Here is a 22,888-nt window from a genome sequence, read left to right on the forward strand (position 1 = left end):
GAGCACAAACAAGTGACTAAACACGACCCAATATGTATGGATGGAGGGGATTTATATATATCCAATTCCAAACAAGACCTGAATCTGATAGGCACGACAACCCAGCACGAGGCCTGAGTCTTTGGCCCGACCCAAACGCAACCCGCCTAATGGTTATCGTGCCCGGTCCGGCACGACCCGTTATGGCGTGTCGTGCTTGGGCCGCCAGTGCAGCATGGTGGACGGCAAGACACGACCCAATATTTAACAACGGTCTGTTAATGGTCTGCACAATACTTCGATCTCACTGGTTCACCGAATATCATCTCTCAAAACCCTAACTCCTACTAGACACTACGCACTCCTCATTTTTCTCTCTCTCCCTTATCCTCTTCGCCGATCCCCTCCAGCCTCTTCCACCGTCGGCGCCTCATCTGCGAGCGGCGACAACCGCCTCCGTACTCACTAGCCTAGTCCTCACCTCCTTGCCCACAGGCGCGGCGGCGGCTGGCTAGTGCGTCGCTTGCAGGCGTGAAAGCATCTAGGTCCCTAATATGAGTTTTGGTAATTAATCACAATATTTATGGATTAACAATTTCTTAAGAAGAAATGAGTATAGGTTGGTCCATGAGTAAATGAGCATACATTGATGTCATATAGATGATTTGGAGATGATGTTCAAGGCATGAGTGCAAGGCAAAGGTATAACTATGGGGTTTTTCTATTTTTGCCGGTCATAAGGTGTTTAGTGGATGAATAATGACCGGATTAATAGGATAGATAGCCCTACTATTAAGCAGTGTTGTTGTGCCTTTACTTGACTGTTCTAAGTGCCATTTTGCTCAAACACTTACATTGCATGCATGAGAGATAATTGCGTGTGCAAAGAGAAGTTTCAAAACGTGAGCTGACTGATAGGGGCGGACAGTTCGGCCCTAGGGGGCCGATGGTCCGCCTCTCCTTGAAAAATCTTGGACAGAAACTGGATGTTTCTGGTGTCTGGTGTGAGCCGAATTATAAACGGCGGACAGTCCGCCCCCAGGGAGCGGACGGTCCGCCGACTAATTGGGATTTCTGGACAAAACCAAGTGTGGTTTTGGTGGGCATCATCAAGTGAACGGCGGATGATCCGCCCCATGGGCGCGGACGGTTCACCAGTCATCTCAAAAGTTTGGATAAAGAAGTTTTTCTTCTCTGGTGCTTGAGTCTTGAACTATGGACGATCCGCCGCTAGGGAGCGGATAGTCTGCTAGGGCTGTAATGGTCATCTCTGACACGCAATCATTACACTCTGAGCTGTTGGTTTTGAATGGTGGACAGTCCAGTTTCTATGAGGTGGACAGTCCGTGAAAGCTCTGTTTTTACGAGTTTTGAGTGTAACGGCTAGATCCGGAGAGGGAGCTATATATCACTTGCCCGGCCATGGGAGGTTTCTCTTGGCACATTTGAAAGCATCATTGACATATTTGAGCAAGCCTCCTCCTCCCCCTTCTCTCTCGAAATCTTCAAGCAAACGTCTCTGACTTGTTACTCTTGGGAGTTGTCGACTTGCCGCTCCCTAGACGACTTGGAGAAGGTGATTTCGTGGTGCCCTTCAAGAACGTTGTGGAGGAGTCTCGAAATTGATTGTGAGATGTTTTTGTACTCACCTCACCGGAGTGGTGAAGAGCAACTCTAGTGGAATCGAGTTTTGGAAACGTTCATCGATTCAAACCGGCTCAAGATCAAGAGGAGTCTTGATAGAGAAGCGGCTGATTCGTTGAATCCACCTCAATGTGGATTTGGGGTGATCAGAAGTCATCGACGCCACAGAAAAAAAATTCTTGTGTCAAACCTGGTTATCCCTTTGCTCATTTAGTGTCTACAATTTAATTTGTATTTTTTTACATTCCTAGGGATTGTTTTGTTGCATGTCACCCTAGGTTGCAAACCCTCACTAGTGGTAGGCCTAGTTGGACATAGGAGCTCTCTTGTATTACCAATCAAATTTTCTAGCGTTTGTGATTTTAGTTAAAGCCGCCTATTCAACCCCTCTCTAGTTGGTATCCTAGATCCTACAAGGCGTGACGGGAGTCGACAGGTGCGATGTGGTAGGCGTGGCCGGCAGGCTCAACGTCGGCAGGCGCAGGCGGCAGTCAGTTGTCGCTGTGGTGGGGGCAAGTGTGGCAACCAGCGGGCAGCGAATGCACAGTCACGACGGAACCACGGGCTTTTCAGGACGGCCCCGCTCGAAAATGGGGTCAGTGGGCTCGTGCTTGGGCTGAGATCACGACACGACAGGCGGCACGACACTAGCTGTTAGACTGGTCGTGCCGGGCCTGGCCCGATCAGTTTGTGCCCGGACCCGTGCCAGGTCGGGCTGGGTGACCGGAATGGCCATCTATGCACATAGGATGGAGCTTAGCAGTGATAGAGGTTGAAAGAGGAGAAAAATTTCCCCATACTATTTTATATTCAGATCAACCCGTACTATATAACAGCTTCGTTTTATATATATATATATATATATATATATATATATATATATATATATATATATATATATCACATACGACTATCATGGCATGCGCAGCATTAAGGATATGTCCCAATCGATAGAGGATGAACTAAGCCTAGTTTAGGTAAGAAATGTTATCGTACATTTATCAAAATTGGGAACTTGGTAACTGATGACACTTCTCTCTTATTTCTTGAAATTTCCTCTCCTCTTTCTTCTCATAAATGACTCTAGTATATCAGCAAATTTACCAATTTGACATTACATTTAATGCTCATGGTACTTTTATGACACTTCCATTGAGATTTGGCTAAGAGCATCCCGAGTGTATGTGACTGCTCCCACCCTTAAACTGGGCCTCACCCACATATGGTCGCCTGCCCTAGTGTATAAGATCGACCAGGTCTTAAGAGGTGGGTCCCGATCTGAATAAAATAATATTTTTCTATTTCCCAATCCCTTTGCCAAGCTGCAGCATGCACACATCCTTTATTTCATTTTGTAGTCCTTTGCTGATTTTTTATTATTTTTATGGCTCGATCTTTAGTTTGAGATTGGGTTTTTACCGCACTTTTTGCTGTTATAACCCCCTCTTAGGATCGGTACTATTACCCTAAGATCTAAAACTCCCTTATTCCCAACACTACTGATGCTTAACATCCTATGGAGTTGATAGAGATAGTCTTGGTGCTTTAATTCGGCCCTTCACCATCTTCTTCTTCTTTGACGAGAACACGTACCCATCATGTGAACGCTGAAATCTTTCCAAGACGTGCGCAGCTGAGGAGGAAGAAGAAACGGGCGCGGAGCGCGGCCGAACTACTGATCCGGAAACCCACCGGCGGGAGCGGCCGTACGGTCTCACTCGCCGCCCAGCCCCGCGAATCCGTGACCGTCGCTTGGATCAGAGCTGGCAAACGGGGACGAGCCGGCGGTGCTCCGGCCATGAGTAGTAGCTGGAGTAGGGCCGGAGCGCCGGTCGTTTTCAGTGCACGCTAGCTGCAACGCACGCATCTCTGCTGCTCATCAGGTAGCGACGTGCGTGCGCGATAAATAAAACGTTACTACGTGGCACCGGCCGGGTACCGGCGCTCCGTCGTGAGCTTCGGTTTGATCAGGCCGGACATGGCAGGGTCGCCCTGGTCGCCTGGCTGCCGGCGCTCTCCATGAGAACATCCGATGCGGGCGTCGCTGTCCTCCTGGAAACTTGGGTAGTTCTGGGTCTGCACTGTTCATCATGGGATTCCTGCTGCCTACCTGCGGGCGCCGCGGCGCCTGATTCGCGGCAGCGGGCGCGAGGGGGCACCGCACAGCGAGTGGTCTCGGGCCCCGTGCTTGGCCATCCGTGGACGGACGTGCCACCGCCGGCGAACCGCACCCCAATCGATGTCGATCGCACCCACTCCCGCCTCGTCCTCCACGCGATCCGGCCCGAGGGTCGCCGCGGTGGACGCTGTCATCATCAGATGGCACGCGACGCCGTCGCCGGGGTGCCAGCCAGTTTCTGGGTTGCGACTTTCCCCGCGTGGAACCCGTGCCCTTTTCCGCCGGGGAACACCAGTTGGCGGAGGCGCGGGGAAGGCCGGCTGGCCCCGCGTTGAGCCATGCCCGGCCCCAAGCGGGTTGCCGGCGCCCGGCGCGCACGGCGCACGGATCGCGATCGGGATGCCACCGGCCTGCCTGCCAGTCAGCTTGGTGCGACCTGCGACGGGCGCGTGTGGGCCGGGTCCACCTGCACTGCAGCACCTAGGACTCCAGCGTTTATTCCGCGGGGGCCCATCGTCAGCCATCCTATGACCTGTCAGGGAGCTGGGTCCTTTCACTGTTGCTGCTTACTCCTGCGCCATCTCATCAGGCTATGTGCTGGTTCCACGGCGCTTTTGCTGGAACACGGGGTGATAAGCCACGGTTGCTCAGTATCTGTAGCAAGATTGGTTCGGCCATGACTCATCTTAACCACCCAAACAGCTTTTACACTCTGCGTGTTCCTTTCGGCTAGGATATAAACACCAGCATTACCCAAAAAAGATCACCACCCAACGGTGCCGATTGCAGTACTAGTAACGAGCCTAGAACGAAAGACCTTCGGGTAGGGAGGTCATTTGAGTAACGTTGATGTAGATGTCACACCAGTACTTACAAAAAATAAACCCGTTGGCTCGCGTGAAATCACAGTAGAATGGTGATGTATTCGTCGTTTAGCGTTCTATCATCATCAACAGGGATATAATTGTCACACGTGAAGGTATAATAGGACAAGGACGCACTCGTTGCCAGCCGAGCCCAAATCAAAAGGTATAACCGTCTCTGAGTTTTACATGCATGCGTGTGTAGAGACGCAAATACGTGTACAATGAGCTGTATACACGTACATCTATTTGACTATTTCAGATACTGCAGTTGTACCTAGCTGTAAACACAGCCCCAAATCAGTCGAGCAGTCCTTGATCTGATTGTGATCCTGCAGAAACCCCCAAACCATGGAGCCGCAGCAGCGCTGATCCTCAAGGCATCAATGGAGGCTGGAGGCAGCTGTCCCATTATTTGACCACCACTTGTACTCCCTCCGACTCCGTGTACCGCACCACCACCTTTCCCCCGCTGCCAGTACTCCTTCCTGCTCTCCCCTCGCCTCCCCCGACGCAGGCTCGGCGCTACTTCGCCTCGTCGTCTCCCTCTCCCGGGGCTTAAAATCCAACAAAGCCATTGCGCGGAGGTCAGGGGGATTTCTCGGTTCTTGCTGCCTTCTCGGCCTCCCGGGTGGCGGCATTCCTTGCGCCGAGGGCGGCGCGGCGCTCTTCGCCGGAGGCGATGAGGGCCGGCCATGTCTGCTCCGTTCTCGCGTCGCTCGTGCTGCTGTGGCTGGGCGTCGCCGCCGCGCAGGAGGCCTCTTCTTGGAAGACATTGAGCGGTACGCGTCCCCCCACGGTCCTCTTCTTTTCTTCCAGGGCCGAGCCTTTGGCTTTGGGACGCCGCCAGTTCATGTTTGCTCAAAAAAACCCTCTTTTGCGCACCACATCTGTTTTAGTTTTAGCCTTGTTCGATCTTCATCCATTCTAGCATGGCCGGAAATTCCTACAATCAGCTACGGATTTTAGATTTTGGGTCAGAGGATATTTTTGGACCGAGCAAGATGTCTTCTTTCAGCTGATGGTCAACTAATTACTTACTTATTTGGATGAAGTTTTTGAGATGAAACTTTGGTACATGACTTTGTGGTTTGTGCTGCTGGTATCTCTGTATACTTGACGTTTATTGTTAACGGAGAAATATAGCGTGGTCTCCTTGAGGTTTTATCATACCTGCATATCCCGTTTTGCACAAGACATCCTGCTTCTTGGATGCATTTCGGATCAGAGTTTGGATCCACCCATTTCATGCGTACTGTAGGATAACAGATACGCATGTTTTTTCAGGCAAGGCGCCAGCAGTTGTAGCAAAGGGTGGATTTTCAGGGGTGTTCCCTGATTCAAGCGAAGATGCTTATAGATTTGTGCAGTATGCTAGCTTGCCGGATACAATACTTTATTGCGATGTGAGGCTGACCAAGGATGAGCTTGGCATTTGCCTGCCGGACATAAAGATGGACAACTGCACAGATATTGCAGATATCTATGCACAGGGTCAGAAGACCTACCTTGTCAATGGTGTGCCTACCTCAGGATGGTTCTCTGTCGACTACAATATCACTGAGCTTGGACCAATCCCTCGTAAGTGATATGATACTGTTCTAAGTTATCTCATTAAATATTGGATGTTGTTTATGCCAGTAGCCATGTCAGTATTAGACGAAGAACTGGGAAATGCCTCTTCCCCTCTTAATGAAAAACATACCTAGGCACAGGGGGAATGCCTCATGCTGTGAACTTTCTATGATTTCAGCAACATGATTTGTTTACTTATCTAACTCATTGTGATGTATATGTCGTGCAGTTGTGCGGTCAATCAGCTCTCGATCTCCCAGATTTGATTCAAATTCCTATGCAATACTTGCTGTTGAAGATGTGCAGTCCAAGTTCAAACCTCCTGGAATTTGGCTTAATGTCCAGGTACCACTGATAATATCATTCTATATAGTAGATCACATTGGACTGTTTTCTGCTGTCATGCTGTAACCTCGTATTAATGCCATTTGCAGCATGATAGGTTCTACAGCCAGTTCAATCTAAGTATGAGGAACTATATCATTTCCGTATCTAAGCGTGTTGTTGTTAATTATATCTCATCACCTGAAGTGACCTTCCTCACCAGCGTACATGGAAGAGTTAGCAACAAGACGAAGCTTGTGTTCCGCTTTCTTGATGAGAGCACTCTTGAACCATCTATGAACAAGACTTATGGTTCCATCTTGAAGAACCTTACATTTATCAAGACATTTGCATCCGGGATACTGGTCCCAAAGAGCTATATTTGGCCTACTTCATCAGATAATTATCTACAACCGCATACTTCAGTTGTCGATGATGCTCATAAAGCTGGGTTAGAAGTTTATGCTGCTGATTTTGCAAATGACTTTATGCTCAGTTACAACCATAGTTACGATCCCTTAGCAGAATATCTGTCATTCATCGATAATGGTGTGTTCTCTGTTGATGGTGTACTCTCTGATTTCCCTGTTACACCATCAGAAGCAATTGGTGAGTCCTAATTTTTTCTATATTTTTTGTTTTATATCAACACAATTTTGTTCTTCGAATTTACTACCATTTTCTTTTATGAGGGAAGAAAGCAGTGGGTGAGGCTTCTAAGTCAAATAATTTGTAAACCACAAAAGTTTTGACACAAACTTGGTTTTATCTAATAGGTTTTATAGCTATTGTTATTAGAACTCAAATTTTTTTATTGAGGAAGCGGTTCTCTGTTCCTGAAGGAAGTAACTCACTAACCAAATCTACAAGCTGCATAATTTCGCTGTTTTCTTAACACACAGCGTGGAATAATCTTGATATTCTCATTTCTTTTCATGCTTGCTTCAATCACTGTTCAAAATATGTACTTTTCAAATATTCCATGTTTTCTGCTTTTTGCGGCATGTACTTTTATACTGGTTTCAGTGGTTTGGATGGCTGTGAGATTGCCTTTTTGCTGGATCTCCTCCTGAGTCCTGATGAAGCCAAGAGGTTCTCAACGGATCTAGCTTGATTGCCCTAATAAATCTTATCTTTAAACGTCTGTAACTTGATACGCAAGCAAATTAGACAAATCATTAGTATAGATACAGCAGGTAACTATGAAATCGTATTACTAACTTGATATCCAGGAAAACTAACAAGTTGAAAGAGATTAGTATGCAGCTTAATTGCCCTAACGAATTTTAGGATAGATACGGCAGGTAACTATACAATCTTATCTTGAACTTGATATCCAGGAAAACTAACAAATCGAGAGAGAATCAATATCTAAAACTCCTGTGCCTTTGTTGTTTCTTTTCTGTAGAAACCAAAGAGCATTTGCCACAAACATCCAGTGCATTTTCAGCTTTTACACCATATTTAGAACCCGCTTTCTTTTGTTCTTGTTTCTGTAGTCTGTGTTCATACAATTTTCCTGAAGATTCAGATGGGTTATAGCTTCTCATCCACAGTGTTTCATATCTTATTTCTGCAGGGTGTTTTGCCAATTTAAACAAAAGCAACACAGATCATGGTATGTCTAGATCCTTTGTTCATTGTTTTTTTTTCTTGCTTAATGTTTATCTATTGCTGGTAACCAGTTTCTCACTTTTGGAATGTAGGAAAGCCTATGATTATTTCCCACAACGGTGCTAGTGGGAACTACCCTGGGTGCACTGATCTAGCTTATAAAAAAGCAGTTGATGATGGCGCAGATGTCATTGACTGCCCTGTTCAAGTGACCAAAGATGGAGTGCTAGTATGCATGAGTTCTGTTAACCTAATGGATGATACTACTGTATCAAGATCGCAATTCGCCTCTCAGACGACAGTGATAAAAGATGTTCAGAGTGTGCAAGGAGTCTTTACATTCAACCTCACGTGGGATGACATTGTAAAGAATCTGAGACGTAAGTTGAATTGAAATGTTTCTGCTAATGAAACGAAGTGCAAAATCTTATATTTTACTTGTTACGTAAATCAAGAGAAACAATTTTGCTCACCTGCTATCTGATCTGGATCAGCTTTTATTGACTACTTATATATTTTGTTGACCAGCTAGATAGCTTTATTGCTCTGCTCTGCATTCTGAGATTAACTTTTCTCCATCCTTACAGCCAAAATATCTACCCCATTTACCATCTACAGACTTGATAGAAATCCGAGATACAGGAATGCAGGAAATTTCATGAGACTATCAGACTTTTTGGACTTTACAAAAGATAAGGATTTATCAGGAATCATGATCAGTATAGAGGTAAGAATTTATACTAATATTGAGTTTTTAAGTGCATGAAAAGAACCACGTTCATTTATTTACTATGATGATATTGGCTGCCACTATTACTTCTGTTGATTCACTAGTTCGTTCTGCCATCATATTTTAGCACTAGAGTTTGTCATATCGATGAAGACAAAACCCATAAAAATGTATAGGCTTGCAGTTATAGATTATGCCCTCAATTAACTTGTTGTTCATATTTTGCAGCATGCTGCTTTTGTGGCAGAGGAACTTGGATTTGACATGGTTGATACAGTTATCAAAGCCCTTGGCGATGCTGGTTACAACAATCAAACGTCCCAGAAAGTCATGATTCAGTCGACGAATAGTTCAGTTCTAGAGAAGTTCAAGCAGCAAACGAAATACGATCTTGTGTACATGATCAACGAAGTAGTCAGGGATGCTGCACCTTCCTCCCTCACGGACATCAAAAAGTTCGCTAGTGCCGTCTCCGTTGATACTGGCTCTGTTTTCCCTGAATCCCACCATTTCACAATGTACAAGACCAATCTTGTCCAGACACTGCAGAACGCGGGTCTCTCAGTCTATGTTTACACGCTCATGAATGAGTTTGCATCTCAAGCATACGATTTCTTCTCAGATCCAACAAAGCAAATCAATTGGTATGTTACAGCCGCGGGGGAGTGGATGGCCTGATCACTGAGTTCCCTGCCACAGCTAGAAGATACAAGTGTAAGCTCAGTTAGCCTTGTTGTCTGTCTTGCATCTAGATAGCACCCTGTTCAGTTCACAAAGCATCCACAATACCTGAAGCTGTCAATCTGCTGCACTCACACAATGCGTTCTATTTTGCAGTGAACAATTGCATGAACATGGGGAACAGCACACCGGAATTCATGGACCCTTCTCGTCCTGGCGATCTCATGCAAACCATCGTCAAATCTGCGCGGCCACCAGCATTGGCTCCCATGCCGCTCCTGACAGACTCGGACGTGGCAGAGCCGCCCCTGCCTCCTGCCAGATCAAACAGCAGTACACCGCCAACACACTCGGGCGCAACCAGGATGCATGCTCATGCTACTCGTATCCTGGTCCTTTGTAAGGAAAATGACCTCATTAAACTATTGTTTTGTGATTTTAATGATTAAGTAACAATATAATTAATAGGACTAATGCTTTTGTCAAGTGAATAATAATAGATCCCAGGGATGAAGCAAAAATGCCAAACAAAGCAAAACACGAAGAAAGAACTCAAAAAAATATCGAATTGGACGAGTTCTGCAAGAACCAGTAGGACCAGATACACCGGTGATGCCACACCGGTCTAACTGGTTGGCATCGGATGCACCAGTGCCCTATGACCGGTGTATTGGGGCCGAGCAATGCCCAGGCCAAGGGGGAGCGGTTCAAGTTGCACCGGATGAACCGATAATGTTAATTGAAGCACTGGTGCAAGCACCATGCTACTACTCAGAGAGCATGTCAAGCAGCCAACAAACAACTCTTCAGGACCGGATACACCGGTGCCCCACCGGATCAATGCACCGGTGCAATGCCGTGACAGTTGCAAAAGAGAATAGCTGCACCGGTGACTAGGCACAGGTCTAACCGGTGACACCGCGTCAGCTGTTAGAGACCCAATGGCTACCCCATGGCGCAGGGTGACCGGATGCACCGGTGCTATACCTTCGGATACACCGGTGTGTGCGCAGAAAGTTGGGTAACGGCTCTAAACGGCTAGTTCGACTTGGAGGCCTATATATATATGCCACCCCCGGCTATTTGAAGCTTGCTGGAGTTTAAGGAAGTCACAAACACACCCAAAAACATCTCCAAGCCATCCAAGAGCTTAGTGTTCATATCCTTAGTCCTTAGCACACTTTGATAGTGTTGTGTAAAGGATAGCTCTTAGTGAGTGAGATTGCAAGGCCAAGTGCCTTTGTGCTGAGGTTCTTTAGTGAACCAAAAGAAGAATTCGGTGCGCCAGCACTTTGGAGCTTTGAAGGCTCGCCGGCACGTCATCGACCCTCCGACTTGGTGTGGAGAGGCGACGACAACATTGTGTGGGGGACGTGGAGACCCCCATCCTTTGTGGAGAAGCTCTTTAGTGGAACCCAGGGCCAAGGTGACCGTGATTGTGTTCACGGAAGAGACTTGGTGGCCGAGTAGCAATACTCTTAGTGAGTGCTACAACAACGTGGATGTAGGTGTGTCTTTGTGGCTAACCGAACCACGGGATAAACACCCGCGTCAAGAGTTTGCTTTCTCCTATCTCTCTCTTTAAGCTTCCGCATTTCATACTAGCAATTTGTGTGCCTTTACTTTCATAGAGTAGTTTCTTGATAGAAAATGCTATAGGTTGCTAAACTCTTTTGGGATAGGGGTTTCACACTAGAACAATCATAGTTGCACATTTAGATAGTATGTTTTAGTTTAATATTGTGCAAATAGTTGGAGCCATAGGTCTAAGGTTTTAATTTGTCTAATTCATCCTCTCTTCCTCTTAGACTAGACCACCCGATACGGTCTATCATCCTTGTCATACTGCCAATGCTTTTTGCTTGGTGTTCCCTGGTCTGAGCTTGCGATGCAAGTCATGTTCGTCGTTCAAGCTGGACACCCCACCAATCTAGTACTAATCAAATATCTTCACCACCTGTAGCAGATTAGGTTCGGATTCGGAATGCATATGGCACTTCTCTCAGTTATCCATGCTGGCGTTTCAGTACATATATGTGTGATGGGTAATATCTTATCCATTTCTTCTCAAGGTTCTGGGCAAAGTAAGGGGTATGGTCTAGTGTGAGCAACTCAGATGGCATAGTTCTTTACAATCTGAGCCTAATGAGCAGTGACTGTTCTGTTTCTGAAAGGCTGAGAAATATGAAATTTGCGATAGATAACCATCCCTGAATTCTGATGGCGTTGCACATGAGAATGAGATGGATGTGTTTCCGGATGACCTGTGTTGTGTTCTCTGATCTACTCGCAATAGGTGTTTTCTTTCATGCTCTTGTGCCCTGTGCACGTTGCAGGTGCTAGTTTTTGCGTTGATTGGCTGTTTCCCTGGCCTGGCGGCTTTTGTCGTTGGCGAACATTGTAGAGTCCTTGTGGTTTTTCTCTGCTTCCTCGTTCGGAGGCCATGCTACCGTTCTGTTCTCTGGAGTCTGAAACCCTGAAATGACAGCATGCCCTCATCCAGCTGGTTTACCCGGTGCCGGAAACCTAACAGAAACCAAATGCCATTCCGAGGCCTGCCCAGGACCTCGATCGGCAACTAGTCCATTCATGATGATGATCCATCCAAGAAGATGACCATGCAAGCACGAAGAGGCGGGGTGGGTGGACGGATGGCACCTCTGCGCCATATCTGATGCGTGATGCCGATAACGACCTGCAAATCCGGTTCTTATCTCGTCGCCAGCCCTGTTGATGATAAGCACTGCGATGGACAGCCACGTGCACATGATAAAGAAATGTTAGGTCCACGTCTGCCGTACAGCAATGCATAGTATCTCACTCTTGTGCCTGATCCGTCTTTCCTGTTCTTTGGGGGGGGGGGGGGGGGGATCTTTCCCATCTTGTGTAAACTCTGTCATCATCATCATCTTCTTTACCTCTGAAAAGATCAGCAACTTCTTCATCGGCCGGAGTGAGCCGTGAGGCCGTGACCAAGGACTTTGAAACGATTGGCACGGCGCACGCAAACAGAGTCAGCCGTTGTTCTCTCGGTCTGATCTGAAGGTTGCGAAACCCACGTAGGCACGTAGCCCACGCGGCATCCAAGCACGGAAGAACTAATCGTCGAGCCAAGAGCAGCTTAACGGCTATCTACTGTCTTTAGCTGTAGATTACAGGAGCATACATACATGTATACGAATATACGATCTCGGTTGGTTGGGATACGGGCAATCACGATAAGAGCAAGCAACGGTTACATGCATCTGAGCACACATGCGCACGGCTGGCGCGCGGGAGTCAGGCGTAGATGACGTAGCGCAAGCTCTCGCGCACCAGGAGGTGCCCGACCTCGTCGGCCGCGCGCGCGGGGCGCCACCCGCTCGCCGCCGCCCACGCCTCCTCCACGCCGGCGCCGCCCTCGCCGTCGCCCAGGCCGACGGCGCCGCGCGCCGCCGCCACGTCGCGCCACCCACGGCGCCCAGGCCCTGCCGCACGAGCGACAGCACGCCGCCCCACATAGCTCGGAACCCACCCAGGAGAACTGCACTACTACGGTCTACGGATCGTCGGTCTCCTTCACTCCTTGGAGAGCTCCATCATCGAAGCCATGCCTATCTTATATATATACACACGACTGGCCGTCTCGGTAGCTTGTGAGCTAGTGCTAGCACCGATCAAACACACCCGTGGCAGCTAAGATCTAAGGTTAAGGGGACTTGGACAGGAGTCTTTCTCGAAAGGCGAAAAGGCTAGCTAGGTGGTGGTGGAGTGGACCGGTACGTGGGGCTGAGGGGAGGGCACTACTTACAGAACATGTTTTTGATCCAAGCCATTTGTTTCGGCTGTCTTTAAATCCGAGACAAAAAGTGGTTTTTGTCCCGGGTCCAACGGCTAGCCGGGCGGGGGGGAGGGGGGGCCTTTGGTCCCGGTTGGAAGCACCAACTGAGAGATTGGGTTATGATGTTAGATCATCTCTAGAATACTCGAGTTAGACAAATCAAACCTCGTGAGACTAGCACTGGTAGTAACCGATGCCTATTGGGACTAGGAGTTGTAAAACTGATGAGTTTCAGTTCCTATATACTCCATCCGTTCTAAATTATAAGTCATTCCAAACCGGGACCAAAGGCTCTGGACATTTAGTCTCGGGTGGTAACACCAACCGGGACAACCCTTTTTGTCCCGGTTGGTGGCTCCAATCCGGACTAAAGGGGTCTTTTGTCCCGGTTGGTGGCTCCAACCGAGATTAAAGAGTCCTTCACAGGTTAGTTTAATAGGAATGTATTCATTCTAAAGTCACATGTGATGTGTAGATGGGGTGGTAAAGAAACTACATGCGAGGCAAGACATCTCGGGTTCGAGTTTTGATTGCACAGAATATTTTTTTACATTACACATGGTCTTTTTAGTCCCGGTTATTTCACCCGAGACTAAAGACTCCGGGTCTTTTGTCCCGACTTCATTGTCCTGGTTCTAAAACCGAGATGAAAGAGGGGTTTGGAACCAGGACAAGCGGGGGTTTCACGGCCGCGTGATCTCGGTCGCTCGCTTTTGGAAAGTGGGTCCCAAAATCTGTGGACGCTGGTGAACTGTTGGCACGTGTGGATGGGTTCTGAGAGGTAGTGACACCAGGTAGTAGGGCGCGGCACTTGGCCGGAGAGGCCGGCCAGCAGGCCAGTGGTGGCACGCACGGACTGTGGCTGGACACATGTGGGTAGATGGCAAAGACAAGCACGGCTCGAAAGGTGTAGGTAGGTTGCCATGCTGTGTTTCTAGAGTGGTGGTTTAGTTCTTGATCTCATTCAAATATACTCTACCAAGCGCGCTCCTCGTGAATTGCTGCTTTCAACAAAGGGCTCGAAAGGTGTAGGTAGGTTGCCATGCTGTGTTGTACGCTAGCCCGTTAGAGTGCCTATTCACGCGCAGACTAAATTGTTCAGCCACGTTGACTCAACTGTTCGCGATATTTATTTTCTATTATTTACCCTATAAAAATAAATATTCACGATCTTTAATACTTTGTTTGTGGTACATTATTATTCGGTATGTTTAATTTTTTCGTAAAAATAATTATTTGTTCGTTTTGTTAAATCTTTTGTTTCCAGTATTTGAAATTAATTATTTGGTGTTAAAAATATATTTTTAAAAATAATCATGCAAACATAGGTAAATGTGATTTTGTTTTGAAGATCTTGCAATAATAAAGATGATGGTGCAATCGGAATTTAATTTTTATACATGATTTAAGATTTATAGATTTTTTTTCGTATGAACTCTTGCATGTGAGTGATATCATCAACTTATCTCTAGGGGTGGTAATGGGCCATGGCCCTAATGGCCTCTTCACAGCCCAATAAAATCCTTAAAATTTTTAGTTCAAAAATACATATATTTAGAGTCCGGCCCTTTTAGGGCCCGATCCTTAGATTTTCTAGTTCAAAATGTTGGGCCCTTTACCACCCCTACTTATCTCCACCTGCATGCATGCATGTATTAACGGACCTGAGATTGAAATTCGGCTACCCATCCCACCCGAGAGCAAAAAATTAGGGCGCTTACCTTCGCCGCACCACAACCAAACTGCGTTTCGCGAAAAAAGAAAGGGAAACGAGTAACGACCAAACGCCGGAAAAACAAAGAACATAATTTCAGAGCTCTTACACCTTAACGGCCCACGAAGCTAAGCAAAACCCAACTCCGGAACCTATGAATTGGGCCGGAGAATCTCGTTTGCTGCAGACCAACACACACCCGCTGGCCCACGCGACCCAACCCAACCCAATTCTGTAACGCGCGCGTGCGCAGCCTGCAGGCAGTTCGTTCTGGGCCCAAAAGGCCGCAACACGCGAGGACCCCCCCGGAAAGCCAACCTACCCACCCTCTCGGCCCCCGCAGCACGCCCAGCGGCACGTCGCAAAGCGTCCGCCCCCCGCGACGGTCCAGGCTCCCAACCCCGACGCCGCTCGCGCTCGTGTGCCGCCCCATCCCCGCCGCCTCCGCCCGACCTGGTGCGATACCGTAGGACGCGGCTGCGTCGGCCGCCTGAACTTCCGGGGGGACAGCGGCCGGGGCGGGAGGGGCGGCGGCACCGAGCCGGCTAGGGTTCCCCTCCATGGACGGCGGCGAGGGCCGGACGTTCAAGGCCAACTTCACCGCCGAGGGGGTGAAGATGCTGCAGGACCGCGCCAAGGAGAAGCTCAGGGAGCTCATGGGCGACTACTCCGACGACACGCTCGCGGTGAGCGGCCCGGCCCCCCACTTCCCTCCGGCGCCGCGCAGCGGCGCGGCGCGATCCCCCGATCCGCTGCTTAAACCCTAGCGTTGCGCGTGCCATTCTGCGAAGTGCGGCTCCGCAGCGGGCGGTGCGCGGCCGTTTGGATTTTGCGGAATCGCGGCTATCTGATTGGTTCCCTTTACGGCCGGGCGCTTTGGCGTTTTAGTTATCTCGCATTTGGGGTTTAGTGTGGTTCGTGTGCTTTTGAGGATTGGTGGCGTACGATTACGTTCGTGCGTTTTAGAATTTGGATTTTGTTTTGGGATACATGGCATTTAGCCGCATATGGAACCAGTTATACGTTGTTTTTTGAAGAACAAACTCCAGCGTGTCTGGTGGAGTGGAGGAGGTTAAAGCATATGGTTGAGTTCTTCCAGTTTTGTTGCTGAACATTATGTAGTGGACAATTTGTATGATTGATATTAATTGTGTGCTTTTCTCAAAGCGGCAGATCCATTAAGATTGCTGATCAATCAATTTCTTCTCATTGTTGCTCAGGAGTATGTTGTAGTATTGCTAAGGAATGGGAGGTGCAAGGACGAGGTTGCAAAGGAGCTGCTGGTTTTTTTGGGCGATGACAATGATGCATTTGTATCCTGGTTATCTTCTTTCAACCGAACATTTCTTAATTCATTTTTTTCATTTACCATGCATTTCCTCTGACAATATCATGGATCTGTCTATGATTGTGCAGGTTATGGGATCATCTCTCCTCAAATTTGCACCTCTATGTTCAACCTAAAGCTGCCACTTCTAGTGATGAACCTAAAAGCACTCGCAGTGCCGGTAGAGGATTGCCTGTTGGCAGTTTGTCTAGCAGCAAACAAATTAATTGTGAACCTGAACCTGAAAACCAGAAGACAATGAGAACTCATCAGAGAAGAGATTGGGGTAGAACTGTTCGAGAACAGCCAGAAGCAGTTCCTCTTCGAAGTGTTGTAGCCAATGTTTCTCATGCAGAAGAAAAGGAGGCTCATGAATCACATGCACATGAAAGGGATTTTCATAAATCACATGCTGGAAGACAAACCCGCTCTCCTGACATGCATAACCACAGAAAGAGGAGCAGAGATGCAGATGCACGATCTACCAAGGTTTTTAATCCTCTTCAATTTATGCTTGTTGTTTTGCAAAGCTTAGCAACATTGGCAATATATTTATTTATCCTTTTGCTAATTTATCATGTTAAATAGATGAATATGTTAGGTATATGCTTCTTATAGTCCTCAAAATCTGCTAAATGAAAGTGCTATTAGTATAGCAGTGTTTTATTTTCTGTCTCGATATTACTGCCTAGATGGTAGAACAGATTGCCTGTCCCAGATTACACCACATGAGTCTGTTTCGATTTTATAACTAGAACATTACTATTATCTACACCCCTGGTGAAAGCATAAGTAAAACCCCGGGGCAAACTAGGTAAGTCATTTGCATTTTGGTAATTTAAGGTAGCACTATTTGCACTCCCCCCTTTCTGTGTCTATCCCATGATAATTTGAATGTTTCCCTGGTTTGTTTTTGTTGCTCTGTATAAAATTCTACAAAAAATGACCTCTTTTTTGTTGGGCTTGGGCCTAGGCTTGTAATTTGAATATTGAAATCTGATTGTGTACCACCTTTAATAGGACATCAGGATGGGCAAACCCTTTTCTTTACGGAGTAGTGTATAACCCTGCCCATGTTTAATCCTGTTATAGGATTTGCATTGTGGTAACCTCTGGTTATATAATCTTGTCTTAATTGCAGCGACCAGAAGTTTATATCCTCTGTTCTATTTTTTAGCATGTATTTTGGAACCCTGTAAACTATGCAAGCAGATGTATATTAGACATTTGAATCTGGATTAACAGCAACCCTGATGGTTATACAAATGGTATTCTAGATTTGTAGTCACATAACCTTATTTTGAAAACTCATTCCATGTTGGTACGCAGTCATGTCGGGGTGAGGTGCTCATAGGATGTGAGTATAATATGGGCAATGTGAATATTTTCCTATTTTGGTAGGAGCAAAGATAAAATAGATCTACAAATGAGCCTATAGTGCCCAACTTGAATTGATGCCCTGGAGTGCTTTATCTTGTTTTCTTGTTTATTATACCATTACTGATAACTGATGTAAACTACCTCCGCTATTTGTTCATTGAGATAATACTTTTAACATCTTTCCAGAGGACGCCCCACCCAGTTATCGGTGCACCACGCCGACTTCTCCAGTTTGCTGTTCGTGATGCTGTCAGAACTGTGCAGCCAGTGACTCCTAGATCAGAATCAGCTTCCAAGCGACTTCGCTCTGTGGTGTCTACATTGGCATCAGATTCCACACTTGATATTACTCATATTAGGTTGCAGAGAACAAATTCAGATGTGAGAATACCAGGTGCAACAGCAGCACTAAGGGCTGCAGCTGAGGCGGCTGAGGATGCTATCAAGGGTAGCTTTTCGGGGAGTGTTTTTAATAGATTGGGGAGGATGCCCACAATAAATCATACCGAAACTCTTAGAGATCAGGATCCAGAAGGTGAAGAATACGAGAATAAAGATAACATACGAGCAGAAAATCAAGTTGAATTTTATGAAAGAAATCAGTATAGTGGCAGTGATGCTTACATGCATGACCAGGAATCAGAGGAAGCTACAGGTTCTGCTCCCATTATTGATGAGTATGATAGGTATAATGGATTGGGTTCTCGCCGAAGTACATTCCCTTCTACTGGTGGCAAAGAGTCATTAGTATTAGGGTATGTAAGGGGAGCTGCGGAAGTAAGAAGCAGAAGATTGATAACTCAGGGCACACATGCTGGTTCAGGACCAAGACCATCTGAAAAGAACTTAAATATTTCTGCTAACACTAGTATGCTGAAGCTTCCAACTCATGAAACCAGGGATGCTGTTGTATTTGACCCTCAAGTGCCAGTGGAGAAGAAGGTTGCTGATGCAAGGAAGTCAAATGTGAAAATTGCACATGTTAATGATATGGTCATGACTGATAAGTCCAAAGTAAGTTTTTATCTGTCTTTCCCCCCTTAAATTGAATATTTGATTTACCATAAAGTTAACCAACATTTGAGTTCCTCGCATGTTTGGTGCTTTGAGGTTTAGAGGTATAATCTTCTACAAATTTAATATTTCAAGTCAAAGCATTCAGAGAAGAATGCTTCCGCATATCCTTACGGCAAACCATGGCATGCTATTTGACACAAAAATCATCAAAAGACCTCGGAGTGAAGAGAGAGTCCAAATAAAACTCATGTAGCTTGATAAGTTGGTTTAAAAAATATGTTGAGGCCAGCAATTCTCATAAGTTCGTTGAGTGCAATACCCATACATGTGGCAAGGAATACAGTAGATTTTCAACTATTGTTTATTTGTTTCTCATTTTTTTTTCTTTCATGTTTCTTGCCCACATTATTATTTTGTGGACGATTCATGACACATTGTATTTTCTGGATCATTTATGATGCCTCATTCTATTCTAATTTCTTGAAATACATTCCAGGATTTTGTACATTCGAGTTCTATGCTGGAGGTGCAGAAGGCTTCATCACCTGGTATGTAAAGCTGCTCGCTTTTTCGAAGCGACAACTGCAGTGCTTTAATTGCTAACCTTAGGACCTTAGGGAGACGTTTATGTGGAAAACATTCTTTTAATCCTATTGGAGTTATGCTTTAATTGCCATTTCCTGTTGTGATTGATAATTTGATATCAAGTAAACAAAGAACTGCTCTATTAGGGATTTGGAAATGCTAGTTACGAGTTATGATATCATTAGCACTGCTATTGATTTACTTATGGTTCTTATCTCTGAACTAACCTGCAATTGATTTCACTAGGGAGCTGCTTTTTCATGAACAATCTTTTTTAATACTAAATTATAACAAAAATTTGCATGGATTTGACATCTGCTTACTTTTGTGGTTTATTAAGCTTTGATATGAGCACCAAATTAATTTTTTTCTTTAAAAGATCTTTATTTTATAATCCTTAATATTAACCATTTGTTTACCTATTCACCTTTTTTTAACCCTGTTAATTACTACTCCCTCTGATCACAAATACAAGTAGTTTGAGCCTTTGAGGTTTGTCCTAAGTACTCTTTTTTAACTTTAACAATCAATAGCTAAATATCCAAATAGTTTTGCAATATAAGCTTGAGGCTATTAAATTAATCATGAACAGTAATTTCATAAGATAAAACCTTTTCTTTTTGAAACAAAACAACAATATATTTTTATCGAAATTGATAGTCAAAGTCACTTTGTAGACCGTGTCCAGGTCCCAAAACTGCTTATATTGGTGATTGTATGCAGTACATTTTTCATGTTATTTTTTTGTTTTTTCAATTCCCCTTGCCTTGATGACTAAAAGTTTTTGTTCTCCCCCCGTCAGCTGTTGGGTCAAATACCACAGGTCAACCTGAAGGTGGCCCTGATTCTAGAACTGTCTTTGTTAATAATGTAAGTATTCCGCTGCATTTTCCTTATGGTCATGTAGCTGAAGACTTGCACTCATTACTAGTTGTTTTGTTTCTTTTTAGGTACATTTTGGTGCATCAAAAGATGCTCTTACTCGACACTTCAATAAGTTTGGGGCTGTCCTAAAGACCCTTATGGTGACTGATGGCATCACTGGTCAACCAACTGGGTATGAATTCTAAGTCTTATATGTAATTCTGAAAAATCAACTATGTTAGGCAGTATCCTTAGTTTTCTTTTTCTCCTTTTGACTTAACAGCTCAGCGTACATTGAATTTTTGCATAAAGAATCGGCAGAGCAGGCATTAACCCTGAATGGCACATCTTTTATGTCACGCATTTTGAAGGTAAAAACCTTGACCTAACTCCATGTTTACTTGTACAGTAGTTTGCTTTAGTAAGATTTGCTAGTGTAATTCTCAAACGTGCATATATATACATTTAGTTTCAAGTAGTCTTTTTCACTATCCATGCAAGGGTAGCACAATATATGCCATAACTTTTGTCAGTTGCTTTATTAGTGTTTTCCATATTGGTAATTTATGACAAGAAGTTATGCTCCGGCTGTTGCAGTTGATATTGTGCTTTGAGCATTATTGCGAAACTATTCCCAGCATGAAGGTCTTAGAAGTAACTCAAATCATATTGCGCTGCAGGTTGTTCGGAAATCCTCCACCGAAGCAACCCAATTGCCTGGCCTACCCCGTGCTTCTCGGGGATCACCCTTTGCTTCAAGGCTCATTAGAACTGCGTACCCAAGGCCGACCTTCCCTGGTGCTACCCGTGGGCGACTGCCACTCAGAGGTGGTGCCCGGAGTTTACAGTGGAAGCGTGACGCATCTGATTCCGTCGATGCTGGAAAACCTTGTCAAACTACACCTGCAGCCCCTGGGAATCAGTTGGTCACCCCAACCACACGAAGCTTCACCTACACACGCACTGAGCCGAAACCAAATGACGGTGCGATGGCATGACTGGCAAGGCGCAGCAGGCCACTGTTCCTGATGAACCTCGCAGAAAGAGCTCTTGATTGATGGCTGTTTTGTAGTTCATTCAGCCACTTTTGGTACATATTGAAGTAGCTGCAGATCTTAGTTTGTAGCAGGCTGTTTTTTTTTTGTGCACGTCAAAACTTCGAGCCATATTAAGTGAGCGGCGTTCCATGATTTTTTCCCCATCAGCAGACGTTGACACGTTGTGCTGGTTGGCTGTGGGGTTTGTGGGGAGAAAATCTATATAAAAAAATTAGTAAAGGAAAGATGAATGCGACAGGAACGCTGGAACAATTGTTATTATTGCTAGATTATTAAGCCTCCACGGTTTCCATGGCGGATGGTGATCGTGCCCAAACCTGTAGTTTCAGTAAATGTGCTTCATCATATTTCTACAGATGGGTATATTTTCCTTTCAGCTTTCTTGGGTCAGGTTTTGTAAATATATAACCCATGGGGTGCCTATGAGATTTGGTTGTCAACTGTACATGCTTATACGTATTTCACTTCTTTGTCTTTCTTTTCCTAGTCAATCATTTTTGTACATTTGGGCGTCTGCTGTAGCTCTGTCTGCAGCACAGCTTAAATCTGGGCGTCTGCTGCACATGTTTCGTGCATTTTATCTTGGAATAGCGAAACTCACGGGTAGCTGAAATCCAAGGTCTGTTCGTGTTGACCACCGAGTCGTGAAAGTCAGGTGACTGAAGGGGCAACAACCTTTGTCGTAACCCCCACCTTTTTACTGTCTCCCTCAAGCTGCTGCCTCGAGTATTTCTTTACTACCAGTTTTGGCCCCGTTTAGTTTCCAAATTTTTTCCTATAGTTCCCGTCACATCGAATTTTTAGACACAAACATGAAGTATTAAATATAGTTAAAAAAAACTAATTACACAGTCTGACTGATTCCCACGAGATGAATTTAACGATGTTAATTAATTCATGATTGGACATTAATTATCAAATAACAATAAAACATGCTACAGTACCTAAACCCAAACTTTTTCACCAACTAAACACACCTTTGTTTGGATTTGTAGGTGGTGCAACGCCCGTGACGTGCGGTGCCAAGGATTAAAATATAAAATATCAGCCTATAAAAAAGATTAAAATATCAGTCCAGTTTGTTTCACTGCTTGTCCTTGCACTTTTCACCAATCCGAATCCATGATTGAAGCTTGAAGGCTGTTTTAAGTGAGAGCAGCTCGAGGTTACTAGGAAAGTCACCCGATCTTCCCATAAAAATCAAGTTGCTTTCTTTTTCAACTTAATGGCATAATAGGTCGAGGTGGATGTAGGATTCGATGATAGCAGGAAGGAGACAACGATCCGATCGCTCACTACCTATCAAGCCATCCAAGCTTAAAAAAAACACTACCTGTTTGCTTTGCGCTACAACACTGGGAATTTTGTATATATAAAGTACTAAATAAAGTCTATTTGCAAAATTTCTTTATGAATAAAATAACGTTAATTAATTTATGATTAGCTACAGTAACTATTCTCTAATCATACGATCAAAGATTTCATTAGATTCATCTCACGAAGTAGCGCAGAAATGGTAGTGTTAGTTTTATAAATTAATTTTATTTAATATCTTTAATTAGTGGTTAAAGTTGTGCTAATGACTCCTGCCGAG

General features: G+C 45.3%; 1 protein-coding gene and 1 pseudogene across 1 annotated transcript; both read left to right on the forward strand.

Moving 5' to 3' along the window:
* The first annotated feature begins 4,982 nt into the window (after positions 1-4,982).
* Positions 4,983-10,003, forward strand: LOC120683134 (annotated as a pseudogene).
* A 5,421-nt stretch (positions 10,004-15,424) lies between these two features.
* LOC120681890 lies at positions 15,425-21,734 on the forward strand. Its single transcript, XM_039963548.1, has 9 exons — positions 15,425-15,749; positions 16,284-16,384; positions 16,480-16,879; positions 17,957-18,784; positions 19,284-19,335; positions 20,175-20,242; positions 20,323-20,429; positions 20,520-20,607; positions 20,917-21,734. The coding sequence occupies exons 1-9, from the start codon at positions 15,624-15,626 to the stop codon at positions 21,232-21,234; spliced, it is 2,088 nt and encodes a 695-aa protein (XP_039819482.1). The 5' UTR covers positions 15,425-15,623; the 3' UTR covers positions 21,235-21,734.
* The last annotated feature ends 1,154 nt before the right edge of the window (positions 21,735-22,888 follow it).

This window comes from Panicum virgatum, chromosome 7N, assembly GCF_016808335.1.
Source record: "Panicum virgatum strain AP13 chromosome 7N, P.virgatum_v5, whole genome shotgun sequence".
NCBI lineage: Eukaryota > Viridiplantae > Streptophyta > Magnoliopsida > Poales > Poaceae > Panicum > Panicum virgatum.